Source organism: Pteropus vampyrus, unplaced genomic scaffold (genome assembly GCF_000151845.1).
Source record: "Pteropus vampyrus isolate Shadow unplaced genomic scaffold, Pvam_2.0 Scaffold220, whole genome shotgun sequence".
NCBI lineage: Eukaryota > Metazoa > Chordata > Mammalia > Chiroptera > Pteropodidae > Pteropus > Pteropus vampyrus.
In genome coordinates this window covers 524,368-543,391 of record NW_011889001.1, presented here as the reverse complement: position 1 = coordinate 543,391, position 19,024 = coordinate 524,368, and the positions used below count along the sequence as shown (strand labels likewise).

The 19,024-nt window shown below is 45.5% G+C and overlaps 1 protein-coding gene across 1 annotated transcript in view; it reads right to left on the bottom strand.

Moving 5' to 3' along the window:
* Positions 1-19,024, bottom strand: part of EPHB1 (EPH receptor B1) — a 323,669-nt gene that overhangs the window by 134,004 nt on the left and 170,641 nt on the right. The window contains exon 7 of the mRNA XM_011373192.2: positions 6,968-7,123. Coding sequence (XP_011371494.2) covers positions 6,968-7,123 — 156 coding nt within the window. The remainder of the gene's footprint in view (positions 1-6,967; positions 7,124-19,024) is intronic.

The window sequence follows — 19,024 nt, the reverse complement described above, 5'->3', positions numbered from 1 at the left end:
TTAGAGCTACAGGATGCCTCATAAGGGTTATACCCACTTGGGTCAAACAACTGTGAAAAGAAATTGTAGATTATAAAAGTGTGAAAGCACGTGTATGCAGGCAACGGTGACCTTTCTTGAAACAGCAGTGACAGTTACAAATAGCTTTCAGCTTGCAGTCACACTCCCTCAGTTCTGCATCCAGGTGTATAAACCATCCAAGTCCAGGCACTCCGAGAAACAGCTTGCCTATGACTCTTGTTCATCTATGACCCTCGTTTATAATTCACCTCAGGGAAAACACAAATTGCCTCTCCCTCAGAAGCACAAATAACATATTTTTATGTGCAACATGGATCACATATCAGGGTAAAATCAAGCAGCTCTTTTATCTATACAATGAGATACACACGGTATATATTTTACTAAAGCCCTGGTCGGCAATGGATAAAGCTAACCTTAAGAAAAGCCACCTTCTTGTAATGTGTTGGAACTCCTAGACTGATAGAGGGAAATGCTTTTGAAAAGGTCTTATCTTTGAAAAGTTTTAAAAATCATCCCTAAGGGTAGTGTAGTCCCCAATTTGTAATACTGATTCCTATGCTGGGTGGAGTGTTTGTCACCCTGAGCGGCCTTCCTGCCTACTGGCCTAAAGAAACCTTTCCTGCAGTGGCAGCCCCAGAGGCTCCCCCTTGCCCTATTTCCTGCTGGATGGGGTAGAAGACCATCCAAAGGGTGAGGCTTATCTCCCATTTATAGTCCTTTCCCACTTGATCCTCCATCTGAGCTCAGGTGAATGGTCCCCATCAGTCACTTTGCTTCTGCCTCAGTTTCTCCCTCAGCCTTCTCTGAGGGCCCACTCCAGCCAGGTTGTGCTCTCCGATCTCTACTCTCTCCCTCATCACTGCTCCCAGCCTCAGCTGATGCTGTACATTGGAGGTCTCCATACTGCTCCAACCACCCAAAAGTGAGAATGAACTGGAAACCAAGCCAGAGCTGGTGAGAGTTGTTCTAAGAACTAGTGAGGCCCTGCCTTGAAACACTCAGACAAATACATTCACACTCACACCACGCCCCACCCCTCTTCCAGTCTCTCTCTTTCTCTCTTTCCATCCACCACCCTACCGCCGCCCTGCCAAGCCTGGCACATAGACATTGATGGGGAGGAGCAGGCCCTGTGGCTCCAGTCTGTAGGAATTCACTCAATGGCCTCTCTCCCCAGGAGTCATAAAGCAGAAGATGGAGAAATATGGCCTAATTCTAAAGCATTGTTCTCAAATTTTAGCATGCTTTAGAATCACTTGGAGGGCTTGTTAAAACTCAGATTGCTGTCCCCTACTCACCATCCCCAGAGCTTCTCATTCTGTAGGTCTAGGGAGGGGCTGAGAATTGGTATTTCCAAGTTGCCAGTGATGCTGAGGTTGCTTGTGTGTAGATTGCATTTAAAAACCAGTACTGTAGGAAAAAATATCATTGGCGATCCTGATGACCCAGCATGACCCAGCAGGAACCAAAAAGGTTGGAAGAAGGTTTATGAGCTGATGTCCTTACAGGCTTTTCAAACTGTCCCTAAGGCCAACATGCCTGGTTGCAGAGAACTTTCTTCTTTTCCTGACATCCCAAGGCCATTTCTACTCTCTGGGACTTGGTACCCTTTTCTCCATTCTGGGCAATGCCACCACACTCCCGGGCAGCCCATCCAAGGAGCATGATGTCTGTGCCACAGGGACCACCCCACCGCCCTGTGATGGCTGGAATGAAAAAGTAGGCCAGCTGCCAGCCCCTAAAAGGATGAAACGTGAGCTTAAATGAGATAAACTGGACTACGCGAGGATGCGAGAGGGAAGAATAGATTCTCATCGTTTTCTGTTGGGAGGCGGATTCAAGAGTCAGAGTAACAGCAAATCAGAATCCTAGTCATGACTATCTATATGATCCTCCTAAGAACCCCCGAAGTTTAGCTCCCACAATGTGTGAGGTCAAGGCACTGGAGGTAGACAGACTTGAGTTTTCACCCCGGGGCTTCGCTGATATTCTGCTATTTAATTCTCACAACCCCCTAATTTTAGTTTCTCCATGCCCAGTTCTGCCTATGAGAAGTCCTGTTCATAGAAGATTAATGGGCCCAGGTCACACCATCAAGATCTACAGCCAAAGCCCCTGCTTTGCCACTCAGCTTGCCGGCCTTTCTGGTGAATCACAATGGGGAAGGGAAGGGGGATCAGGGGTGGTCTCTCGGGGAAGCCAGGTGGCTGCATTGCACCTCCTCAAGTGAGGGGATGGCAGGAGGGACCAGGGACAAGACAATGACCTCTGGAGCCCGTTCTTCATCCAATTTATATGATCAAAACTGCAGAGGTAAACCTATCGAATTTGAAGAAGAAATAAAGAAAAAGACAAGCACTAGCTTGTCTCTGTGATCCATCAAAGTTTCTCTCATGTGGGTGACAGAAAAAGGGTTTTTGTGGTCAGAAATGTAACAAGGTAATTATTTTTACACCAGTCCTTCTGCATAGTTTTTCACAGACAGCAATTTTATAAGGCATAATTATCTATTTTCACCTGCTTCATAAATTCCTCCTTTCTATTCCGTCTCCCAGTAAACTAGAAATTATTTAAAAATGAAGATGTGAATTTCAGTGCTTGGTTTCACATTGCTGTGCACTTCCTCATGTGTTCCTGACTGCTCCCTCTCTCAGGCTGACCCTGTCACACTTCCTGTGCCATAAGACCCTCCTGTGGAAAGAAGTGTACCTGACCCTGAGGAGTCACTATACCCTTGCTCCCTGAGAACTAAAAGCCAGTCTTGTCTGTCACTGCTGCTGTCCAGATTCTCAGTCCTGTCAGTCCCAGAGGAGAGGACTTGGTAGCAGCTGGAATTCCCAGATGCTCAGTCTGTGACTCCCCACTTCTCCCACAGCACATCTGGTTGTAATGGCCATCACCTTCTCATTGTTTTCACCAGAGTCCTCAGGCCAAGGTGACTGTGTGGTCTAGGGCTACGCAGTAGATTCTGGATTCTGCTCTGATGGTCGAAGACAGAGTCAACCTGGACTATCCTGAGGGTGTTACTTTTATTTTTAGATCTCCAACATTCTATCATGCTAGAAGCTTCCCTATCTGCTGCAGTCTTCATACTTTCCAGGAATATAACCAAAGCGAGTTCTAACAACAATTGAGAGTTTGCTATGAACCAGGCATGGTGCCAAAAATTCTATAATACCATTTTGCTTAATCCTCATAACAATCCAGAAAGGCAAACGTTATTGTGAGGTCATGAGAATAAAATGACAGAATGTAAGAAAGTCAAGGACTTCGTCCAAGGATACAGAGAAGGTAAGAGACATGATCAAGATTTGAACTTTTGTCTGTGAAGTGCCGAAGTTCATTTTTTAATCGCTACAAGCAACTGATGGTTCAGTACGCTTTCCCAGAACCCACCCAAGATTGGGGCAATTTTGGGATGTCAGGACTCCCCAGGGAGCTTCAGGGTTTCTGGGTGGTGGCCCAGGTAGGCAACAGGAGGAGGAAGGTGGCAACTTCCTCAGCCAAAGCTCAGTAAGCCCAAAGTTCAGAGCTGGCTCCTCAGCCCATGACCTTCACAGTCCCTCCCAGCTAGCGGGCTGCACCTTCCCTTTGATCTCTTGCCTTGCCCCCTGTTGTAAGTGGCCCCTTGATAACTTCTCTTTAAAGGTGGCCCCCACTGTCCACGTAGCCTGGCTTCATTCAGAGAGCTTTGTTAGCAGGGAGGGGTGGTGATCCACTTTTAGCACCCAGATCCCTGCTGAGAGTACAAACTTTGTCAAAGACAAGGCTGGACACAGGGCTGTGAGGCCCCTCAGAGATCAAGGGATCACAAACTCTTCCACGAGATTAAAAAGAAAAGAAAGAAAGTTATCATGCATTCCAAATGTTTAAATTAATTTAGAATAAGTGAACGCTTTTAACACTGTAACAATACAATGAATATATATGTGCTTGTCCCAAGATATTAATGGAATTCATTAAAAATATTAATTTTCAGTGCACTATAGGTATTTTAGCCTTGTAGAAGAGCACATTTTAAATTGTAAGGTTCTTTATAGAATTTTCAGTGTTGCCAGAGAAAGAGCATGACTTTTGATACAGTCTCATTTAAAGATGATGGCAACAGGCCAAATCTGAGGCCCTTGCAGACTTTGAGGCCAGGGCTCTTGGACACTCCAGACACTGTACCCTTTCCCCATGTTCACAGGACCTGGACACTAGATGCCCACTGTCCTGCACATTTTAGAAAGACAGAGAGCTCCCCTTTACCTGAGTCCAACACACTGTCCTGCTGGGCCATAACTGTTTCCTGATTGAATGAATGGAAAATGGCACTTGCAAAGTGAACAAGCACCCGTGCCATTCCCACCCCATCCAGCCTTCAGGTTATGCTGGGCTTGTGTTTGGCCGCCCTGCTCCAGTTGTAGAACCAGCCATGGTATGGGCTGTGCCTGGCCTCAATAGCTCCAGATACGCTCCTGGTATCTGAAAAATTATTTACTGTGGTGATGTGCAATGCCTTTTTAAGAGAACAGATGGTACCTCCAATTAGAATGCTTTAAAAGGAAACCCTAATGAGATTATAAAAGCCAACAAATTGACTTTTTCATACAGTACTTCCCTGGCACACAATACATCAAATATATAATGAGCCTCAATAAAATAATAGGTTTATTTACACTTGTTTTGCCTGGCGTTGTGCTGCAGCCCAGCCCGGCCTCTGGCACCCTCACCAAGTGCTTGCCCCTGCAGGCCAAGGCTGGACAATGAAAGCATCAACGAGCTGCTCTCGGGCCTGACCACAGATGAGCGTGGCTTTGATTTGGCGCTTTCTAGTCTGAACCAGCACTCTACTTCTGGGAGTGTAAGAGATCAATGTAAAGGGTGTGGTGACACACAGAGGCAGGTCTTTCCCTCCTACTCTAAGCAAGGTGGGGAGATTGTGGTGAGACCACAGGCAGTGAGGAAGGTGTGTCTAACCCCAGTGCTAGCTGGGCCAAGCTAGGAAAGAAAAGCCAGTGAGATATGATTTTAATGAGGTGGACTCAGGATGTGGGGAGGCAGAGTAAAGTAAGGGTCTACAGTGTGCCGACTAGAGGCTTTGGGATATTCCTTGTTATTTCAGGAATCATTCTTGTTGGTTCAAGCACATCAGGTTAGATAGCTGGAAGATAAGCCTGGAGAGGCAGGTAGGAGGAGTGCTGTTTGGCAAGGAGGACAGTTCCACATCAGCATTCTGAACATTTGGTCATTGACCTACCTTCCCTCTTGGTGACCTTATCCAGGGGCTGGATGGATTTACAGGGTGTATCTGCTGAAGTGGGAAAATGGGAGGCTCAGGTTTCTATTATGTGCACTAGTTGATCAGCAGAGGGAGCCTAGCCAGTAAGAGAAGGTTCACAAGCAGAAATGGAAGGAAATGTTTTCGGGGGAGAAACTGTGAGACCCTACGTGTATGCTTTGGCTATCACAGAGACTGGTCCTTAGTCTGGACTTCAAGGCAGCAGTGATGCAGCATCCTTAAGTTGTTTCTAAAGTACATTAAACAATGCGTCTCGGGCTCACAAAGACCCACAGGGGAACCTCAGAAATCAGTAGATAAGTATGATACTGCAACAGAATGACAGGGGCTCTAGTGAGCAGAATAGAATAATTTCTGTTCATATCAATCCACCAGAGAGGGAGATCTGAGGAAAATCAGTTTACAAGAGGAAGAGCTTTTCCTCAGTTCAAATCTATAAACATTGATCGACCTCAGAACCTTGATCTGGAAGACATTTTCATTCCTCTTCTTTACCCAGGAAAGGTTACATACACTATAAGGCCAGAATTAAGAAATTCTACTCGGGGCTCAGTCAAACGGCAACTATGTATGAAACATTCCCTCTGTGTCCTTCTTCGCTGGGGGGTCAGTGGAAGGAATTTTGTTCCTGGAGGTGAAGGGAAGGCATCTCCTCGCAGGGAGCCAGGCAACAGAATCCAATGCAGAATAAAGTTTTAGCATAATTAGGGTCTACCCTGGAGCAGTAACTTCAGCATACAATGGGAATGAAAAGAAAAATCATTGGTATTTTAGGAATGCAATACTTAGGGTGGTAGAAGCACATTCTCTAAAGTGCTGTGCAGGGAGAATAGTGCTTCCTGCCTCCCACAATTATGGGAGAGAAGATTGAGAGAGAATTTCCCCCACCTCCCTCCTTATCCAGGAAGTGGAGCTACCCACCCTCACGCTTTTGTCCGGATGACTGCCCTTCCCTCTAGAGCAGAGAATGGGAGAGCGGTGGACCTGAGGTCTTGGCCCCTAGAACATCTGCCTCAGAGAGGCCCACTGTGGCCAGGCCTCTGGTCTTGTCATTTGGTGGGGGGCACAAGTGTTATACTATACTAGGCACTGGAAGTGACACAGGGAGATGAATTTATGGTCCTGGGACACAAAGACCTTCATTTAGTAAGTGAGAAGGCAAGTACAGAATAATTGGGCAATTGATAAAATTATGAGATTTTCTGAGGAGAGTCTGGTCACAGAGATACAGAAAGTCCAGTGAAGGGAGAGGATCTTCTTGGTTGTTAGGACCAAGGGGGCTTCTTGGAGGAGGTGACTAAAAGAGTTACTAGAAATTGTTGGAATAACCTAGTAGATCTTGATTTTGCTCTCAAAGAACTCTCTAGGTGGGTGTTTTTAACATGTGGTGGGCAGAAGTTGTCTTGCTTTGGTGGGAGGGAGATGGTAGCATCTGGGAGGAGGAGGTAAGAAAGAACGTAGTCTTGACTGGGCTACTAAGCAGGGAGAGCGAGGTCCTGCATGCCCAGCATAGGAGCTGTCCACTTCAGCACCGCAGCTGGCATTTCTGTTAAGTACTGCAGTTGGAGACTGTTTTCTTAGTCTCCCCTGCCCCAAACCCACCACTTGCACTGTTAGGGAACCAAACTCCCTAGCCCAGAGCCTTTACTAGACACTTACTAGTGCATGCCACTTCCGGGGGGTCAAAATCTGCTCGGTAATAGCCGGTCCGGCAGGTGCAGATGGGAGACGCTTCTGAAGGGGATCGGCTGTTGGAGGGGCAATGGGAGCAGCCCTCAGCTTCCTGGCTGGCCTTGAACATCCCAGCAGGGCAGGCTGGAACACAAAGAGACCATCTGAGAATTAACGGGAGAGCAGAAGTCAGAGGTCCTTCCCCAGAACTGGAAAATGAGAGATTCTGCCCCTCCTCCCAAAGGACATTGAGATACCCTCTTACACAAAGTGAGCATTTCAGACTGAGAAAACCCCTATTTAACACTTCCAATTCTTCAAACATCTTTAGCGAAAGATCCCTTCCTGGCACCAATGGCCTCTCTCACTTGAACAATGTGAATAATGATTTTTCCCTTCCAGGTGTGCTGAGAGATTTAAATGAGAATGAATCTAATACGTTGCTCAGTGTCTGGGATTTAAGTGCTCTATAAATAGTTACCCCCTCCCTTGTCCACTTGGTTAACAGCTAGGGCCTTACTCTGAGCCACTCGCTGAAGGAATCTTGCCTAGTGTCCTTGGATGAAACAGGGTCCTGGTTAACAATGGACCAGATCCATAGTTCTTAAATGTCATGTTGCAATACACGAAGGACACATGTGAGTTGTGTTAACAAGCATTTGTTATGAATGATGGTAAAGGACTAGAATTCATGAGTGATTCTTTAAAAAGAAATAAATTAAAGTGATTTCAAGGTTACTAGATTTATAATATCATTCTCTCTTAACTGCATTTTGAAATGTTTTCAGGGGTGGGGCAAAAAAAGGATGGCTTTGCAAGCAACGAACCAGGGAATGTGTCATGTACTTGGTGTCATCTATCATGTACATGGCTGTGGAGAAGGTTGGGAAAGCCTGGCACAGCCTCATGTCCACTAGCAATACCTTCAGATATGAGGCACTTCCTCTTAATTCCCTATATGGTCAGCATGTGAAGAGCCACGACCCAAAAAGTCTGATTCCAGCCTATCCCTTGGGTTTTCACCATGCCTCATCTACGGAGACCCTCTACTCCAGATATCTGATCTCCTCCTTGCTGATTCTTCAAAACACTGCTCCTGCCTACTCTGCTTCCCTGAGGCCCTTCCTCTCCATCTTAGCTCCCGACTCTTCCTGTGCCCAGGTAACCTGCTCTGGTTCATCCTCCTCTGAGACCAGGTGAAACTTACTGCATGGTCAATTCACTTGGCTTTCTTCATTCATTCAGCAAACCTCACTAATTCATTCAGCAAACATTTACTGTGACCCTCTGAGGGCATGATCCAGGGAATTTAGAGAACACAGCCTGCCTTCAAGGAGCTCTTGATCCAGTGTCCTCATACAATTATACTGTAATATGGTTGTCGCTGTAACAGAAGTACCATCCATTATAATAGCTTCTACTTACAAAGCTCATCTTCCCAAATATATAGTTCCCTCATGGGAAGTGCAGAGTATTCTTTAATAATAGTAGTAGCCACCATCTGTTAACATTCGTGTTAAGTGCTTTACATTCATTACTTCTATGGGGTAGCTATTATTATCTCCATTTTGCTAATGAGGAAATTGGGACACGAAGAGGATCAAAAAGTTGCCCAGTATCACACTGTGGGAGAAATGATAGTGATGACATACACATAAACTATTTGGGGACTATCGACAGCTTTTCTACTAAGACAAGAAGGAAGGACTGTTTCCTGTGCTGGAAAAGTTGTTTCACTCTTTTGCTCACTTGAAGTGAGGTACAGTGTTTCAGTTACTCTGGAAGTGCCTTGGGGTGGGAGCTCATCTTGGATGGGAAGCGATTTCTGAAATGAAATGTTCTGAAATGGTCTAACCCAAGAGTATTCCATGGCATCCATGCTCTTTGGGTTGTGAATATCTGTTACTTACAAAAGGATTCTGAGGCCAGATATTTTGAAAATGTGGATTTAAAAGTTAATCTCATTTTTTTATTACAGAATTTCTCAGAACTTCTAAAAATGGGATACAGAATGCTATGCTTTATCACCAAGAAGCCCTATTTTGTAGAGCATCCTCTGGGATTTAATTCCCATGGTACACACTGGGGTAAATATTGTCTAGATGATTCAATATGGTTCTTAAAGATTTTCATTTTAACCCATGTACATGTGGCCCACTTGCTGACCCATCTGAACACATTCAAAAGAAACTTCTCTGTAGAAAAGAAAAAAACAATTCAAATCTCTACTAAAGACTCAACAAATAAAACCCCAAAGGGAAAACCCTGAATGACATACTCAAAGTATCAAAGGATTTCGCATACTGATCTATCTTTCCAGGTCCTCTCAGGACAGTCTCTTCCTCTATTTCCTTCCTCCTCTTTCCCTTTCTTCTTTTCATATCTCTTCATTGTCTCCTATGAGAAGCTCTTGGCTCTTTCCACTATAAATGGCCTAGCACTCCTGGGCCCTATTCACTTCCGATGCTGAAGAACACAGAGAAAGTCCAGGCCTGCACTATCCAAACGCAGCGGAAGCTCTTTACCTGGAAAGTGATGCCTCTCATGCATTCATTTGCTCCCTTCCACACTGTAATTTTCTTAACGTATCAGTCCAAGAGGAACAAGGTATTTTTTCTTTCTAGCACTTAAAAGCCTCCTCGCTTTACATTTAATAAGTTAACAGCATAAACAATCATCTTGATATCCACAAGTGGCGAAGAAATTTGTAAGGTGCCTTCCTGAGATTTCTGATGGAGGAAGGCAGACCTGGGTGTCCTGAAGTCTCTGGACTCTAAGGCGGCCAGAAGAGGAGGAATTGGAGAAGAATGGGTCCAAGCTGGACTTTAGGGAGAGAAGGTCAAAGAAAGGGTGAGGAGAGAGGTCCTGGGAGAGGGTGTGATTCCATACTCCCCAGGGCAGGGAGTACCAGGCAGTGGTTAGACAGTCCTGGGTCTGATTCCTGTCTCTGCTTGTTCCTAGGTGGGTGATCACTGGCAGGTTACATAATTCCTCAGCACCTCAACCCGCTCATCTGTATAAAGGATATATAAAAGATACACTTACAGTTCTCACAACAACTCCCACTGGTCATTAGAATTTAATAAATTTAAATATGAATATGTGCCTATCATTCATAAGTGCCAAATTATGCTAATCTTTTCCACCCTTACTTACCCTCTCCCTTTTGAAAAACAAGTTTTTTTTTTTCAGGGACTTTTAGAATTTAGGGTCAGAATATAAGTTTTGAGTCCCAAAGCAGGCAAATAATTCCTGGAACCAAATGGAAAAATGTGTTTTTATGCAGATTATTTGTCTTGTATAATAAATGAATCATTATACCTATAAAATATATTTTACCTAAAATTACCCAACGGATGAATCTCTTTAACATTCATATTTCATAAGTTAATATTTTAATAAAATCTGTGTCTAGACATTCCCTAATTTATAAAGAAGCAGCATTCCTACGTTCATTTATTAGACTTTTAGGTTGTAACTTGTAAGCACACTTGTGCTATATTTTCTCATAGAATTAATGTTTTAAGTAACGGTTAAAGTGGCAGGCTAGTCCACAAAGCCTTTTTAACTCATTTTGTATCAGATACTACTAATAAGAAATGCAAGTTAACAATATTGTTATTTTATTAAAAATTTAACATAGAAAAATAAATTTTAAAAAACTATGCCGTCCCTTGAGAAAAAGCAACTTTAATTAGAAGTGATACATGGGCCTTCTGGGTAGATTCTGAATAAGAATATTTACTCCAAGAAAAGCAAAAGCAAATGGCCCAGGAAAGTCACCTGAGTATGTCAAGCAGCTGGGAGTTAATATGATAGAGCATGATGCAGACTCTGGCAGCCTGGAGACTGCTCACCTGCCTAAGGGCTCTACAGTTTCAGAAAATAGTAATTACAAACTGTTTGGCCTAACCAAACATATAGCCACACTTAAAGGCAATTTTGAGGTTGATAACACAGTTCTTTGCTTTACTATCATTCCAAAACTTAGGGGTTGCCTTTCTCTTGATACAAAATTATAGTCAGCACTATCACTACAGTTATAAGCACCTCATTCGACAAATGTTTCCTGAAGATCTGCCCCGTGCCAGGCACCATGTTAGAAAAATAGAGCTGAATGTAGGGGGTGGGGAGACAAACTTTAGGAAGCACCCTTCCTGGTGAGGGAGGCAGAAAACGAAATGCTGATTCCTTCAATATCACGTGATCTGTGCTATGCTTGTGTGTGCACGGGGAGACTGGTCAGGTAGGATGCACATCATTTTGGGAATCCATTGTTATGAGATGGGGAGGGGAGATTCAGAAGGAGAGGCAAAGACAAAGCAAGAAAGGAAGAGGTGGAAGAACAGGAGAGGTAGAAGGGAAATTAGGTCAGAGAGTGCCCAGCCCAGGATCTCAGCAGAGAGGCTTTCATTATTATTCCAGCGATGAGTGGAAAGAGAAGTGGTTCATGCGCCTTGCTGTGTATTCACACAAGACCTTTGCCAGTAGGACACCTGTAACTTGGAGGGCTGTATGGTTCTGACACCAGTGCAGCCCACAATTGCTTTGCTTCCTTAAGAAAAGGGGGTTAACTACCCTCCATTGCAAGTGATCACAGTTCAGACAGGTGATAAATGGAGCTTTTGGGTGGTATCCTCACACACACACCTCTTTCCCCACCCCTGACTTTGGTGAAGAGGAAGAGACAAGACCTGAGTACCCATCCCTAAGCATGTGTGCATTTTCTACTCCCTAGGCAAAATACACAGCATTTCCCTCCCACTTCAAGTGACAAGAGACTGTACACGTCACCTCTAGCTGATATCCAGAAGGTCACCTTGAAACGCCCACCTAACTTCTCAGAGCCTCAACAAGGTAACAAATTACCTGGTGCTTACAATGCTCTTGAGAACCGCCCCCCTCTCGTCCCTGCACGCAGACTTCCAGTGACACTAAATCCATCACCTACAGTACTATTACTTTATAAAGAAACAGATTAAGTGTCTCATAAACAGTGCAGTGATTGAGATAATGGAAAGCGCCTCTCGTCCCCATCTGCAGCATCAGGTTATGAAGCATTTCCAAGCAGCCAGGAAGAGGAAATTAATAGAAGCAAGAGGGAATAACCACTTTTATGCAATTTCCTCAGGAGATAGTGGACCATCTAATCTTTATTGGAGCCCTTTAACCTGTCACTCAGCACTCACCAGAGCCTCTTTAGCTCTCACAATTTTTCTTGATGTCGAAGGAAGATAAAATGAAAACCTCAAAATACGATTGTATAATTTTCGTATGTGGAGGGCGCACATTGCCTGTGTCCCTCCCCCCTCAAATGAGGCCTCAGAAAACAACATTTTTATGCAGCAGAAATGTGGGAGAGCTTAACTATTCCCGGCGCTTGGTCCAGGGGGTCACAGCTACTCTGCAGGAAGAAAATCTCTCCTTGCATTTTAAATGTGATTCTTCCCTCCACGGCTGCCTTCTGTCCTTGCTCTTTCTTTTTAATAATCTGATTACTTCTCTTGATCTAATTTTTCTCCCCCAGATGAGTTTGCAAAGGTTCATGCCAATGAATATTCATCCCCTGCTTAAGAACTGGTGCCTTTTTCTCAAGGCAGGTGCAGCTCAGCAGCTGGCTCTGAGGTCTTCCTGCCTCTCGGGGTGACAGTGAGAGGGGCAAGGCACCTACTTCTGTCCAGGAAGAAAGAGGTTCAGAGCCCCAAGTTGCTTACTCCTAGAACCTCCTCTTCCTCTCCATACTTTGCTCCAGCTCTGTAGAGCTGCAGAGAACTCTAGGGTGGATGTGAGGAGGGGAGGCAGGAGATTCCCGTGGGACACGCACACAGCTCTATACAGCTCTTCCCTTAGGCCTCGTGGACTCACATTGGGCTTGATATGTATACTTACTCCTGTGGCCAAATGTCTCCATCACCTTCACACTATTGATGGCATTGATGGCTGACACCATAGGTACTTGATTCTGGAACTCCAGGCATGAAGCTCCCTGGAAGAAGGTGGCCCTGGGTGTCCTTGCTAGAATTCCGTTCTCTACTTTCACCAGCAGCCTTTGCTCTTTCTACAGATGGGTGCCCCTGGACAACCCCAGGGCATCTCATTGTGACCCAGATCTTTGTGATACTCTCACTTCCCAGTGTGTTGACGTGAATATAAGGGGACAGCAAAGAAGTAGTTCCGGCATGCATACTTTCATCCATTCAATTATGTACTAGTTTGAAAGTTCTCTGAAGGCTGATCACCTTTGCACTTCCCTCTTCGCGGTGCTAAGCACGAGCTTACACGTAAGCACAACACAGTCTGTGGCTGGTTGAACTGAATACTCACTGAAGGCCTGATATGATAAGAATAAAGATAAAAGCTGTAATAAAAATAATAACAACAACAAAATATATGATCTTAGTATTAGATCTTTTCCATGCAAAGATCTTTTCCATGAAAAGATTTTTAAAAGCTTTTCTGTACTAAGGCCTTCAAAATAGCCTGAGCTTTGATTCATCATTCTACTTCTAAGGACTCATTCTAAAGAAAAAGCAAGCAAATGTGAAAAAAAGATTTATGTTAATGGATGTCTATCCCAATGTTATGCAAAATATGGAAGAAAGAAAGGAAGGAAGGAAAAAGAAAAGATGGAGAAAAAAAGAAAGAATATAAATGTCAAAAAATAGGGTATTGACTAAACGAATCGTGGAACGTCCATAAAATGGACTACTACACAGTCATTAAAATTACACCATAGAAAAATATTTTAAAAGTAGGTTTAAAACTATATGTACAGTATAAACTTCATAATACACATAAACATACACATATACATATGCACCTGTATACACACAGGCATGCATAGAAATAAACTATGCTCACTAAAATGAAAACCAGGATTGGAAGCACCACTTTATTTTGTGTTTTTCTGTAATTTCCCAATGTTTTGCATTGTATATACAAGACTCGAGTAATCAAAAAAAAATTCAATCATTACATATTTAAATTTGGGGAAAGACACAGAAGTACGGATGGCAGCCTCCAACTCCAAGTTGCTGAGCTGAGCAAGGCAGTTCAGACTAAGCTGATTACTGAGAAAAGCTCTACCCCAGAGCTGCAGATGGCTTGTGCCAGAGATCTCTGGAGGAAGGGGAGAGTAAAGAGAAGCTGGGAAGGCTGCCTGGGGAAGGTAGCACATGCACAGGCTTTGAAGGACAGATAAAATTTGATGCAGAAGTGGGAGGGTGGGGCAACGGGAGAGGACTCCGAGAGAGCAGGCCCTTGGCTTGCCTGGGAACCTTTGGGTAATTGCAGAGGTTGCCAGGAATAAGAATAAAGCACTCGTGGGGGCCATGGCACTTTCACTTCTATAAGGACCAGCACACACGAAGCCAAATGGATCTCCAGTTTCTGCCTCCCTGGGCCTGGTGCCAGCTGTAATGGCCTGTGCAGAGGGGATACTTAGCTATGTCATACACTCGTATCACTTTTGGTGACACTTGCTGAAACTGATGAATGCTGCAGGCACCATGACACAGACGAGACTGTAACTTCCAGTGCTATTAAGCTGCTCAGACAGCATCAGCGGCAGGGAGCTCAGAAGGCATCAATCAGCGTAGAGGTTGTTAAAGAGGCGGGGTCAGGATGAGGATGCTCTGCCTTGGTGGAATGCGGAGATCATTGATCAGGACTGAAGGGTGACAAACAGAAGAGCACTGTCTCAAGAGGGTGGGGGAGGCACTTAGGTTCTTATCACTAATGGCAGTCTGTCCTCAGAGAGCAGCTGGGTACAGGTCAGTCAAGGCCAGGTTCAGGCATAGGAGGCTGGGTGTCAGAGCCTCACAGAAGGGAGTTTAAGGCTGCATCCTGCAATTGTGGCCCTAGGTCAGTGTGGTTGGAGAGTGAGGATAGCCATAAAGCAAGCCCAGGTGTTTTCTAATGATCTAGACAAGCGAACTGTCTCAAACTGTGGTCTCCGGACCAGCAGCAGCAGCAGCAGCATCGCTGAGAACATATTAGAAATACAGAATTTCAGACCCCACTCCAAACCTACTAAACCAGAAATTGTAGGGTGGGGCCCAGTCATCAGTGTTAGCAAGCCTTCCAAGAGATCCTAGTGCAGCTCCAGTGCCCTAGACACCCCCGGAGGAGTGGAAACATTATGGCCTTGGGATCTGAGAAAACTGGTTGTGTGGTATTAAGCAAGTTACTTACCCCTCTGAACCTCATCTGTAAAAGAAAAAATGCTAGGATAACTTTACTCTCAGAGCTTTTGTGAAGATCAGTGTAATGCAGGTAAACTTTCTGGAAGGTAGCATCTGCTCAGTAAATAGCTAATGTTTTCTACAAGGTGCCAAGCTGAGTGTGTATTAATCATTCATTTTAAAGGATTTAAATTGACTGTACTAGGCACTGGAATAACCAGTGGGTGAAACAAAGATCTGCCAACCCCTCCCAGGAGCTGACATCCTAGTGGAGAAAGACACAAACTACAATTCCAACAGATGAGATCAGTGAGAAGGACAGAGAGGGACCTAACCGGGTCTGGGAAGGTCTCAGGCAAGTGACGTCTAAGTTAAGACACAAAGAATAAATAAAAATCGAACAGGTCGGCAGAGGTAAGGTGGATTAGTGACAGGAGACAGAGAATCTTCCACATGGAGAGAGCAGCATGAACAAAGATCCAGGAGAAAAAATATGACTCAATCAGGAGACTGAGCACAATGCTTCTGTTGAGGTGTAGTGTGAGTGCCACAGGCTCAGCTAGAGAGCATTTGTGGGGTGGATTGGGGAAAATAAATGAGCGAGGAGGCGGAGTCTGAAGAGGTAGTAACCTGAGCTTATGGCATCAAGCCCCCTGGGCTTTTGCCCTGAGGTCCATGAAAGTCACTGATGGGATTAAAGTTGGGAAGAAACACAATTGGATTTTTGTTTCTGAAGGATCATACTAACTGCTGGGAAGAGACGGAATTGGAGGAGTAAGAACAATTAGGGGAGACACAGTAGCCCAAAAAGCACTAATGACCCAGTGTAGTGGAAATGGAGATATGTAGATGGATTCAAGAGTTGTTTAGGAGAGGAAGACCTGGTGATTAATTAGCAATCACTCATTCATTCAACAGATATGCACTGAGCCCCTACTGGGTGCCAGGCAGTGGGCCAGGTGCTGGGTATGAAAGACAAGGATCTGTTGTCTGGCTTGTGTCCCCACTGATCCTCCACGTTTCATCCACTCAGGTTACGCATTTTCCTCTTCCTGGGGTTCTCCTTCAAAAATCCAGCACCCTGGCAGTTCACTGTCCCTATGACTTTGAGGGTTTGAGGGGTAACATTAGGAAAGGGCCCAGAACAGAGAAGGTAGGGAAGGGGCTGACTCAGAAACCAGGACTGATCTGGTGCCTCTGTATCTGGCTGTGTCTGCCCCTCAAGTCTGTGCCCTACCTGCCAGCCTGCAAACAGGGCAAGAGGAGCCCCTGCACCGAGGAGGGGTGCAACTCTCTTTAGATTCGGGAATCTTCAGGGTAGCCAAAGCCTTCAGGACTTTGGAATGGGACCAAGAGGAGGACTCTAGCGGGAGACCCAGATACCACATCTAGTTTATTTCACTAGCCCCTGAAGGAGTGGCATTACCTGAGCCCCTCCCCACAGAGCAACTGGACAGCCAGTCACAGCTGAGAGCTCCAGGGGCAACTTCCTAAGCTTTAGCCCAACAGAGCCCTTCCCTTTCACATGCATGTCTCATTCATTCAACACAATTTTGGGGAGCACTTTCTACGTGCCCTGAGTTATATACGAGTCACTTTCTTCACATTGAGCAAGAAGAGGACTATTATTGAGAAGTGAAGGTAGACACGCAGGGAAATCAGAAGTGGAAGTGGACCCCGGAGGCGCCCTCAATCCAGAGGTAGCAAAATGGCCAGATGGGAATGGACTTCTCAAGATTTTGGATATCAGGGCAGGACAAGGCCTCCTGGAGAAGAGCCAATGACATAGCCAGGTGGTGAAGGAGGTGAGTGAGCCCTGCGGGGGGCAGGGGTGGAGGATCTACCCTTTAGAAGAGGGTGGAAGCACCCTGCCAGCAGCCAGGGAAGACTCTTCTAAGGGAGTATGCCCTCCCCATTTCCCTCTCCACCACCGGGGAGGTGCTTCTTGGGGCAGAGAAAGGTGAGGGCCAGATTCCTCTGGCCACCCCTGAGAGTCCCAAGGCCCTCTATCCTGATTGGACCCATTGAGCCACCAGCAGCCAGGCCCAGACTCGTACTGCTATGCCCATGTGCGAAGCAGGTAGGGAATCCCCAGGTGTCCCTTCTCCAGGCCCCCTCCCCACCCAAATCAGAGCCCGGCTGCCAATGTTCTAAAAACACCATCAGTCTGGTAGCACTGGGCAGCGGGTGAAGGGGACAAATGCTGGCGGTCAGGCTGCTGCTTTCCATGTTTTCAACCTGAAGTGTTTACCCTTTGAGAAAAACCTTTTTTTTTAAATACTTCCCCTGACACGGACCTTGATGAATGCCCTTTAAAAATAATTTATAAGCAAGTTAAGATAAACGGAGGTGACTTCTTGCTGTGTTTCTCGGGCTGGTGACAGTGAGACACCCCCAGAGCTCCTGCTCTTTCCCTAGGCTGGCCACCTGCACATGCAGATGCTGAGTCTCACGGGCTTGCACATCCAGAACTGGCACTGTTCTCCCCTGCTCCCTCTGCCTTCCACAGAGCCAGCAAACAAAGAAACAGAAACAAAACACCAACCACAAATCTCATTTTCCCTCTAAAACATGACAAGGCAAATAGTCCTCTTCCCTTAGGAAAGATGTTATCATTTCTCCCTTTCCAAGCTTCCTTGCCCCAGGGCTTTGGCGAGTTCACAGATCATAGGTAGCCAGGGTAGGAAAGGACCTTAGAAATACTCTAGAACAGGGTTAGCCAGTTCCCAGCACAGCTACTATCACCACCTCCATATTCCAGCCATGGCAGGCATCACTAATCAATCACAGCACCTATTCCCACTCAACCTGGACCAGAGCTCAGAATCTTTAACACAAGGCTGAGGCAGCTGCTACCCATGGAACAAAGTGGCATGTCCCAGAGCTATGATAGGGAAACTGAGGCCCAGGGAAGGCAATGAGTGGCTTGGCAGAGGCACACAGTCAGCAGGGGAACTCGAACAAGCCATGGTGTTTGTTTTGCCTGCTCATGTGGCCCAGTCATCAGGATGAGCTTGCTGCAGCTCTGCAGCTCTGTGGACTCACCCCTGCCCTGTCCCCAGCTGCCTCAACTCTTTCTCCTTCTCGTCTTTGAGGTCTGCCCCACAGCACAGCCTCCTCTCCAGCTGGGAGGCCAGGGCACCTAATTATTCTCTCAGCGTGCATCCGGGAAAGAGCTGCATTATGTTTAAGTAAGTGTGGCTAAGAGGTGCCGCATCTCAAGAGAAGGTCAAGTGCTGCATATGTATAATATAAGATTAAGATTTTCCCCTTCTGTGGTGTACTTGATAAAATAATTTTGCTGTGACCTTTACAGAAACCCAGAAGTAGAAATGGGCACAGTGGAATTTCCAGCTTCTCCCCAGGTCACAAAGTCATAAACACATAAATCTATAACGAAATTACACACCGTTCAAGTGGGACAAGTGAGCAAAAGAAATGATTTTTATTTTTCAGTAACGAGGAAACAAAAGCTTTGAGGCTGCAATACTCAAGCTTATTAACAGAGATGTCTTGACAGATGAGTGAAAGGAATCCTTTCCCACACTGCCCTGGCCTGGCTTGAGAGCCCAAAGTGTACAGCATTCTCCTCCACACCCCCAGCCACAGAATTTCAGAGAAAAGTGGCCTGTCCAAGGTCACATAGTTGTCAAAGTCAGGTCTAACCTGGCTCTGCCACACCCTTGCCAGGAGAATTTGTTGGGCTCGGTCTCAGGTCCTGAATTGCAGTAATAATGGGCGTAGCACTTTGCAAGACTCAGCATCAACTCTGAAACAGTGAAATTACCACGAGCAAGAATCAATATTGAAATAATAAGGTTATACTCATCCCAAAAATTCTCCAAGTAGAAGTGAACGTGAC